This window comes from Triticum aestivum, chromosome 3D, assembly GCF_018294505.1.
Source record: "Triticum aestivum cultivar Chinese Spring chromosome 3D, IWGSC CS RefSeq v2.1, whole genome shotgun sequence".
Classification (NCBI taxonomy): domain Eukaryota; kingdom Viridiplantae; phylum Streptophyta; class Magnoliopsida; order Poales; family Poaceae; genus Triticum; species Triticum aestivum.
The window spans coordinates 589,612,356-589,622,798 of record NC_057802.1 but is presented as its reverse complement, the minus strand read 5'-3'; the positions used below and the strand labels follow the sequence as shown (position 1 = coordinate 589,622,798).

The window sequence follows — 10,443 nt, the reverse complement described above, 5'->3', positions numbered from 1 at the left end:
AATAAATTAAGACAACTCCTATGGCTCCTGCCGGTTGTCATACTCATCGACATGCAAGTCGTGATTTCTATTACAAGAACATGATCAATGTCATACATCACATATATATCATCACATCCTTTTGGCCATATCACATCACATAGCATACCCTGTAAAAACAAGTTAGACGTCCTCTAATTGTTGTTGCATGTTTTACGTGGCTGCTATGGGTTTCTAGCAAGAACGTTTCTTACCTACGCAAAAGCCACAACGGTGATATGCCAATTTCTATTTACCCTTCATAAGGACCGTCTTCATCGAATCCGATCCGACTAAAGTGGGAGAGACAGACACCCGCTAGCCACCTTATGCATCAAGTGCATGTCAGTCGGTGGAACCCGTCTCACCTAAGAGTACGTGTAAGGTCGGTCCGGGCCGCTTCATCCCACAATGCCGCCGAATCAAGATAAGACTAGTAACGGTAAGCAAATTGAACAAATCATCGCCCACAACTACTTTGTGTTCTACTCGTGCATAGAATCTACACATAGACCTAGCTCTGATACCACTGTTGGGGAACGTAGCAATAATTCAAAATTTTCCTACATGTCACCAAGATCAATCTAGGAGATGCTAGCAACGAGAGAGAGGGAGTGCATCTTCATACCCTTGAAGATCGCTAAGCGGAAGCGTTACAGGAACGCGGTTGATGGAGTCGTACTTGTGGCGATTCAAATCGCGGAAGATCCGATCTAGCGCCGAACGGACGGCGCATCCGCGTTCAACACACGTACAGCCCGGGGATGTCTCCTCCTTCTTGATCCAGCAAGGGGAGAGGAGAAGTTGAGGGAGAACTCCAGCAGCACGACGGCGTGGTGGCAATGGAGCTCGTGGTTCTCCGGCAGAGCTTCGCTAAGCATTACGGAGGAGGAGGAGGAGTTGGAGGAGGAGAGGACTGCGCCAGGCAAGGGGTGCGGCTGCCCTCCCACCCCCTCACTATATATAGGGAGAAGGGGAGAGGGGGCCGGCCCCTCTAGATGGATCTAGAGGAGGAGGCGGTGGCCAGGGGAAACCCTAGATGGGTTTGGGCGCCCCCACCCCCTAGGAAACTTCCCCCCCAAGCCGGGAGGGACGGCTGCCCTAGGGGTGGCGCCCCCCACCTCTCCTGGTTACGTGAGAGGGGTTGGGAGGGGCGCACAGCCCCTTAGTGGGCTGGTTTGCCCCTTCCCCTTGGCCCATAAGCCCCCCCAACGCTTGCCGGGGCCTCCGAAACCCCTTTCGGACATGCTGGCCATAGCCTGGTACCCCCGGAACAATTCCGGACTCCAATGCCCTTCGTCCAATATACCGATATTCACCTCCGGACCATTCCGGAGCTCCTCGTCATGTCCGGGATCTCATCCGGGACTCCGAACAACCTTCGGTAACCACATACTATTTCCCATAACAACTCTAGCGTCACCGAACCTTAAGTGTGTAGACCCTACGGGTTCGGGAACCATGCAGACATGACCGAGACACCTCTCCGGCCAATAACCAATAGCGGGATCTGGATACCCATATTGGCTCCCACATGTTCCACGATGATCTCATCGGATGAACCACGATGTCGGGGATTCAATCAATCCCGTATACAATTCCCTTTGTCTATCGGTATGTTACTTGCCCGAGATTCGATTGTCGGTATCCCAATACCTCGTTCAATCTCGTTACCAGCAAGTCTCTTTACTCGTTCCGTAATGCATGATCCCGTGGCTAACTCCTTAGTCACATTGAGCTCATTATGATGATGCATTACCGAGTGGGCCTAGAGATACCTCTCCGTCATACGGAGTGAAATCCCAGTCTAGATTCGTGCCAACCCAACAGACACTTTCGGAGATACCTGTAGTGCACCTTTATAGCCACCCAGCTACGTTGTGACATTTGGTACACCCAAAGCATTCCTACGGTATCCGGGAGTTGCACAATCTCATGGTCTAAGGAAATGATACTTGACATTAGAAAAGCTCTTAGCAAACGAACTACACGATCTTGTGCTATGCTTAGGATTGGGTCTTGTCCATCACATCATTCTCCTAATGATGTGATCCCGTTATCAATGACATCCAATGTCCATGGTCAGGAAACCATAACCATCTATTGATCAACGAGCTAGTCAACTAGAGGCTTACTAGGGACATGTTGTGGTCTATGTATTCACACATGTATTACGGTTTCCAGTTAACACAATTATAGCATGAACAATAGACAATTATCATGAACAAGGAAATACAATAATAACCATTTTATTATTGCCTCTAGGGCATATTTCCAACACAACCTGTGCTCGTCTTGGCGGTCCACTACTAGGGAAAAGTCTAGCAGTAGCGCCAGTTTTAGGTATATCAGTAGCGTGGGGCAGCGCGCTACTGCTACGGCGCTACAGCTAAAGTGTAGGAGTAGCGTGTGTCTGCCGCGCTACTGCTATACCTGCTTAGCAGTAGCGCTTTTGGTAGAAAGCGCTACTGGTAGTTACTAGCAGCAAGCTTCGCTACCCGCGCTACTACTATTATTATGTATTTATTTGTTGTTTTATGTCATATTCATACGCCATTATACAAGTTTTCATACAGTAGCAATTTAGAGATTGTTTTTACATCATAATGAGTTATTACATCATTGGGTGAAAGAACCATTGGCCACTTTGGATCCATGCACTTGAAACTAATCCACGGTTCTTTCACCCAATGACATAATAACTCATCATCATCATCATAATATCATTAACAACTTATCATCATAATACATCATTGTCATATAACAACTCATCATCATCATTTTCGTCCATGAGACATCATATAACAACTTGGTCACTAGTTATAATAACAACTCCTCCTCCTCCTCATCATCATCATCATCATCATCATAGTACTCATAATCACTCCTCCTCCTCCTCAGCATCACCATCAACTCTAACACATTGTAGCACACAACTAAAACTTCTCATCATCGCCATAGTCATATATAATCAACACTAACTAATTGTTCTTAATACCTAGGACCTACTCTTGCTGCTCTCTCTCAGGTAAAATAGCATAAAACATGTGTAGCACTCCTGCTTCATCATATTGGAGCATGCAGATGAACATGTCTCCTAATTATGGGATGCGCTTCTGATTGCTGCCCCCTAGTACTTCTCTGCTGTGATCCTTCACAATTTTGCTCCAGTCTTTGACTATTAAGACTTGCTCGCTTCGAGAAATGATGAATGCACTCATGTGCAACGCAGGATATCTTGGCCATAAGCTAACCATTGTCATGCGACCTTTAGGCTCGATCCAACGAGGCACAACACTCATCGGGAGTCCCTGTTGAAGAACATCATAGTAACATACTTAGCATTGAAGTTTAGCTTAACAAATAATGTATGCAAAAGATGCACTGAGGACAAATAGTAAAAATCTTACCATCTTTCCTAAATAGATGTGACCGTAGTTCAATACGCACGCTAGTGGTCGCACGTTTTGAGTACTAATATCACGGAATTCTCGGAAAAATCCGGCATGACCTTTGCTAAAATAGGACATATCGAGCGCCTAAAATTTGCCGGAATGGAAATGAATCAACACTCCGGCAAAACATAGGCCACTCGGAAATAAATCAACACTTCGCACATGAGCATAAACTGGTGCTCATTGCATTTCAATGGTTCAATATTGACAAAAACATTTCAATATATCTTATAACCCGAACATTTCATTTGGTTAAGAAGCATAACTAAATACCCTAATTCTACTCTATTGAACACCGAGGAGTGGAGAAGGAGGACGTGGACTTTTAGGTCACCGACTCGGGTGTAGAGGAAGTAGAGGTAGCTCGGATGACGATCACTCCAAGGAGACACGACTCTACAAAGCCTGCATATTCCACCGAGTAAAATTTTAATTAGATCATCAAATCTCATATAGCATTCTTCGATGAAAAAGTGATAATGACATAAATTCAACTAGTTCAACTAAGCACTTACTAAAAACAAACTAGTTCTATTAATTTTCTTACTAAAAATAAACTAGTTCTATAGTAAAATTTTAATTAGATCATCAAATATCATATACCTAAATTTTCTTACTAAAAATAAACTAGTTCTATTAATTCAACTAGTTCAACTAAGCACTTACTATAAATAAAAATAATTAATTTTCTTACTAATTCAACTAGTTCTATTAAGCACTTCCTAAATAAACTATTTCTATTAAACACTTACTAAAAATAGTAAAAAAAACTACATTATACAAGAACAGTAAAAAACAGTTTAGGGTTTATGAGAGATGGAGGGAGAAGGGGGTGGGAGGAGGGAGGAGGAGGAGGGAGGAGGGCGGTGGTAGGTGGGAGGAGGAGGAGGGCGGTGGGAGGAGGGCTGCCGGAGGAGGAGGGAGGAGGGAGGAGGGGGCGGCCGGAGGAGGAGGGAGGGGCGCGGTAGGGAGGAGGGAGGAGGAGGAGGGAGGAGGAGGGATGGAGGGACTACCTCAGTGCAGGAGGAGCAGGAGCGGCGGCGGCGGCGGGCGACGACGGTGGTCGGGGAACGGTGGCGGCGGCAGACGACGGGGGGTGCGGGGGAGAGTGAGAGTGGAGTGGAGAGGAAGAGTGAGGGGCGGCCGGTTGATGAAGATAGGATGGCTTTAACAGTAGCGCGCGTTGGGATAAAGCGCTACTGCTAAACGACATAGCAGTAGCTCGTTCGAGAAGTAGGTCCTACTGCTATACCTAGTCTGGCGGCAAGGTTGTGCCAATTGTAGTAGTAGCGCTGTTTCCTCCTGACGCGCTACTGCTATGTGAATAGCAGTAGCACGCCTTTTTTTAAACCGTGCTGCTGGTAATATTCTGTCTATAAGGTTTTTCCTAGTAGTGGTCGTCGGTGCACCGCACACTGCTAACTTTTGGGGCTTGGTGACGGTGCACTCGTTCATCTATTCTTGCTGATTCGAGGACCACATCACCACGTACACGTCTTGGAACATCTCTGGGCCGAGCGGGCTAGGCATATTTTTATAACAAATATAGCACGGTGGCCAGTTTCGTGAAGGATGTCGCTCTACTTTCCATGCCTTTTATTATATGTCGTTCTAGTTCTTTGTTATGACTTGTTATCCTTGACTGGAGTCAGTTAAGAACCTTGGAGGGTTTCCAGCTTCGGTCTGGCCTTCTGTATTGGATCTTGCTTGATCATGTTGTTGGCTGGTTTTGGTCCTTGCACCTCCAGCATGTAAATTTGATGGGTTTTTTAAAGGAAGGCAGGAGCGCTGCCCATTCTATTATTAGCATAGAAGAAATAGTTCCTAGCCCCAAAGGGTAGCACTAACAACCCGCCTATATTGCCAAGGCTATGTACTACAACAAATTGTGCCTGACTCCGATGATGGAGGTGCGATGATGACGGCGCGCCTTCGGCTGGCTTCAGTGCTTGTAGCCGTCGCTAGGTGATTTACGGATCTAGATGTATTTTTTATTATTTCTGGTATTCGTTGTACTGTTATGATTGAAAATGAATAGATCGAAAGATTTTTCGCAAAAAAAATTGTAGAGCGACATCGACAAGGGAAGCCCGAAGCAGATCATAGCAAGGAGACCATCAAGCTTCAGCTACTCAGCCACGATTCGAAGCACGCCAGGACGCCACCCTTGCGATGCACGGTAAACTTCATTTGCTACTTGTTCGGCCAGCCTTGCTCCCAGCTTCAACACCCTTGTTTTTAGCTCCTTTATCTACAATATCGACCAATCGATAACCCATGCACACATCAGCTTCAGAAGAGTCATGGGATCAACAATTCTTCTTCTATTAAAGATATAAGAGCCCACGGGTAGATCCGCTCGTGTTGCTAGCCACACAACCAGCTGACTCCTATGATACAACTGCAGTGCGATTCAAAAAGAAACTAAAGAAAGCCACAAAACTTAAACACCAATCCGCGATAACTAAAATGGGCGAGCGAGGTCAAACACAGGACCTCCCGCGAGTGCATAACACCTATAGCCACTGCAGCACGCCAGATTTGTTGGCCAAAATTGCAGCGCACGTTGTATGCACTATAGGTCACGAAAGATTAAACCTTTTTTGAAATTTCATGTGTGATTTTCTTTTTCACAAAACTAAATGTTTTTTAAAACCATGTCGCAAAGTGAAACATTTCTGCGAGAAGACGCTCTGAACATTTCTCGCAAACATTTTTTAAATTTATGAACGTATTTTAAAAAACTGAAACATCTGCTGAACATTGTTTCGGAATCTCAAACATTTTAAAAAAAAAACTAGGAACACAATTGAAAGTGGGAACATTTTCTGAAACTACAAACAATTTATTGAAAGTACGAACATTTCCTGAAAAACAGGAACAAAATTGAAAACCTGAACATCTTTTCAAATTATGAACAATTTTTTAGAAACGTGAACATTATATGAGATTCCCAGAAAACATGAAAACTTTCAAAGTTGTGAACAAAATTTAAAACATGAACATTTTGTGAAAACGCAAATATTTTTTGAAATTGTCAACATTTTTTTCAAAACGCAAACATTTTATGAAATTCCCCGTTATTTTTAAATTTTCGAAAACACAAATATCTTTTGAATTTCGTGGACATTTTCTGAATTTCTTAACAAAATTTAAACATCTGAACATTTTTGGAAAATTTGAAACTCCAAACTTTTCTAAATTTCTGAGCAAAATGTTCATGTTTATTGAAAAGAAGAAAAAAATCGAAATTCTAAACTTTTTTTATTTTTGAATATTTTTGGGAACATCTGGGAATTTTCAAACATTTTCTAAAAATTAACGAACATAATTTGGAATTATATACTTTAATATAATTTCTGAAACAAATTTTAAACAGGATTTTTTTTGAAAAAATGATGAAATATTTAAAATTGCGAACATTTTTAAAATATATGAACATCCGGTTTACTTTTTTTCGTTTTCATGTTTTTTGATTTTCTTTTTCAAACAATGCCCGTGCTTATATAAATTTGTTCAAATTTTCAAAAAATGATCACTTTTTCAAATTTTGATAATAAAACAAAAATGTTCGCATTTCAAAAATTGTACAAAATTTCAATGAAACGTTTGTGTCTTTCAAAATTGCTTGGAATGTCAAAACACGATTTTTTTTAAAGAGCGACCGAATTTTGAACACGAACATTTTTTAAAACCCTAAAAAGTTTGGAAGTCTAAACAAAAAAGTGAGAAAAATAAGAACAACAATTGGGAACCATACTTTTTACCAAATTTCCCCAAATATTGTTTGTATTTTTGTAGAAAAAACACCATGCTCAACGTAGCGTGTCCGGGTAGGCAAGAAGGCTCCATTTGAGAGCACATTGTTTGTCAACATCTCTCAAATGATCCTAATTTTTTTATTTGATTGTATGACCAACTCAACGCATCATGCCAAGTTGTTTTGTTTTCCACAAATTTTGCGTTTGCTAGAGTATTCTCGTTAAAAAAAGAGATAAATGGCCGGACGTGCCGCAGCTTTCTTAAACTTTTTTATAAGTTGCTCCAAAATTAATGAATATGCATTTGATTTTCTTAAACTGAAATCAGGGGGAGGTTCCTGAGAATCTATCTAAAAAAACTAAAGTTGGAAGTTCATGGCAGAACTGTAAGTTTATTCAGTGATGAAACTAGAGGGCAGTCGGAGACGAGGCCCAAGCCCAAGCAAGCCGACCCTAAGCCATTCGCTCGCACGCGACGCGAGCTTCCTTCTTCCCCAAAATCCTCCGTCCCGGCCGCCGCCTCCCCCAAAATCCAATCCTTTGCCGCCCTTCTCCAGCTCCATTCCCTTTGCTCCCAGCAGATCCGCCACCCAGCGCGAGGACCCTGGGCGTGGCCATGAAGATGAAGGAGGGGGGCGACTGGAGCAGCGAGTGGCGGCGGCCGCACGGCAGCGCCAAGTTGGGTGGCCTATCCATGGTCCCTGAATGGGATTCGCTTCCACCGGAGCTTGTCCAAGCGGTCGCCGACCGCGTCCTCTCCGCCACCGGCGGCGTCGACGCGTACATGGACATGAGGGCCGTCTGCTCAACCTGGCGCTCTGCCGTCGCCAAGTCATCTCCTTTCGCCGCGGTCGCCGGCCTCCGTTTCCGCCCGCGCCACTGGGTCATGCTCGACCTGCAACCCGACGACCTCAATGACGAGGCTCGCCTCTTCCTCCACGTCCCCACCGGCCGCTTCCGCCGCCTGCACCTCCCGGCGCTCCGCGACAACCTCGTCGCCGGTGCTGCCGACGGTCTCCTCGTGCTCGCGGACATGTATCCGCCGCACTTGGCTCGTGTCCTCAACCCATTTACAGGTGACATGCTCCACTTCCCCGCGGCGTTACCTCGGCATTTTACCTTTACCTCGGTGATGAAGGGAGGCTCTCATCCGACGCTGGTCTTGCTGAGATGGGGCTCGGTGTTCTGTGCTGCCCCAAACAGCGATCTCTTTACACAGACAGAGGAGGCCGTTGAATCCTACTTGGTGAGCATTGCTAACTTCCAGGGCGACGTCTATTGTGCCGATGGCCGTGGATGTGTATTCAAGTTGGTCGCACTCGCACCAGCAGCAGACCAGTGTGATGATGATGATGATGATGATGATGATGATGATGATGATGATGATGATGATGATGATGATGATGATGATGATGATGATGATGATGATGATGATGATGATGATGATGATGATGATGATGATGATGATGATGATGATGATGATGATGATGATGATGATGATGATGATGATGATGATGATGATGATGATGATGATGCCGCGGCGCCGCCGGATGTGCACGTATATACACAAGAGGGAGATGATGATACAAAAGAGGGAGATGATCACAGCGAAATGCCTTCTTATCTTGTGGAGTCTGCTGGGGAACTGCTGCTCGTTTGCTCCGTTGATCAAACTTTGAAAGTTTTCAGAGTCAACGTCGAGCACAAGTTGTTGGAGGAGGTCAAGAGCCTCGGCGGCCGCACCTTGTTCCTCGGCCAAGAGAGGTGTGTGTCTGTCGATGCAGCGAAGCTTCCTTCCGTTGACGGAGATTGCATATACATGTTAGATTTTGAAAACGCGCCCATGTCAGATTCTGAAAGCGTGTCCATGTCAGATTCTGAAGACATGTCCGTGTCAGATTCTAGAGACAAGATATGCGTGTATAACCTAAGAGGCGACGTGGTGGACATTATCTCCAGCAAGGACTTTTGTGCTCGACCTTTCAGCCTTGTCCAGGTTCTCCTGCGGTACTGTGATGTCCTTCCCAAATTGTAAAGGGTGTGAAAATAAACCTGTGCTGGCCTTGCTGCTACTGCCTCATGCCACTGTGAGTAGTAGATTAAGTAGTAGGTTTTCCCATATTGGAACAGTTTTATGTACTATTTTGCTTATCTCCTTCATCTTATGTATTCTTGCATCGCTCGACTGATGTTGTTTATCAGCTGTTCATTAACCCTTATTCCAGTCCGTGTTCTGACAATGGGTGTGTTGTACTCATAGTATAACCTTGAGTGTCTGGTTACATCTTTAATGTACCCGTCGAATCAAAATTTCTCAATATCTAGGAACTGACTTTCAATCCGGTTATACAGTGGTTAACGGGAAAAAATAATCTGCTTATGCAGTATTTCACCAAAACAAGTAGTACCAGGTTCCGAGTTAACCTGAATGATAAGAACCCGGTTTCAATCATAAGAACAGTAAACAGTTTTAGGCTCGAATTGAAGTGACCGCATTATCAAGGGAAGTTTGTCAGGCTACAAGAGGATGGACGCAGGTGGTTCTTCCACCGGAGCTCTAAAGATTGGGGCATGCGTGCTGCTGCCTCTTTTCCTGCCTGTAGCTTTGTTCTTATAGGAACTAGGGCAGTGGCCCTCGTAATTGCAAAGGGAATCGCTTAAGTGTGTCTAACAGGTATGAACAATAAGCTTCTGGTTTCATAGTGCATATTAGACCATTAGAAATTGTTGATAGCCATTGAAAATGTTACATTTGGGTTGCAAACCTATGTATCCGGCATTTTGAAATTTAATTCAGAATTGGTCCATATAATTTAGTCAAATCTGGATTTTTTTTTCTGACCAAAATTGAATTTTGTTTGAATCTAGGAGATTATAAACCAAAGAAACAGGGTGAGCGCAGCTGCCAAGCGGGGAAGGAGATTGCTTCCGAAAATTTTATCTAAATCGTTGTGAAATATAGAGAACGCAGGGGCATTGGAGTGAGAGTGGGGATATATTAGTAATGGGGGTGTGACTGATATCAAGAGTTGACAGTGGATATTGAATGAAGAACATCAGCAGGCAAAGATGGAATGGGAAGCTGAATCGGTGGAAGAAATATTACAGTCATCTAAGCCAGGAGTAGGAGATTAAGTAAGTATTCTTTCATACGCCTTTATCCATACGGCTTGATGTGCAGCAGCTGTGTTCATGAATGCTTGTTTTAG

The 10,443-nt window shown here is 44.1% G+C and overlaps 1 protein-coding gene across 1 annotated transcript; it reads left to right on the top strand.

Moving 5' to 3' along the window:
* The first annotated feature begins 7,764 nt into the window (after window positions 1-7,764).
* LOC123080742 (uncharacterized) lies at window positions 7,765-10,388 on the top strand. The gene is made up of 2 exons (XM_044503678.1): window positions 7,765-9,321; window positions 10,103-10,388. Exon 1 carries the CDS (start codon window positions 7,851-7,853, stop codon window positions 9,267-9,269), a length of 1,419 nt encoding a protein of 472 aa, XP_044359613.1. The 5' UTR covers window positions 7,765-7,850; the 3' UTR covers window positions 9,270-9,321; window positions 10,103-10,388.
* The last annotated feature ends 55 nt before the right edge of the window (window positions 10,389-10,443 follow it).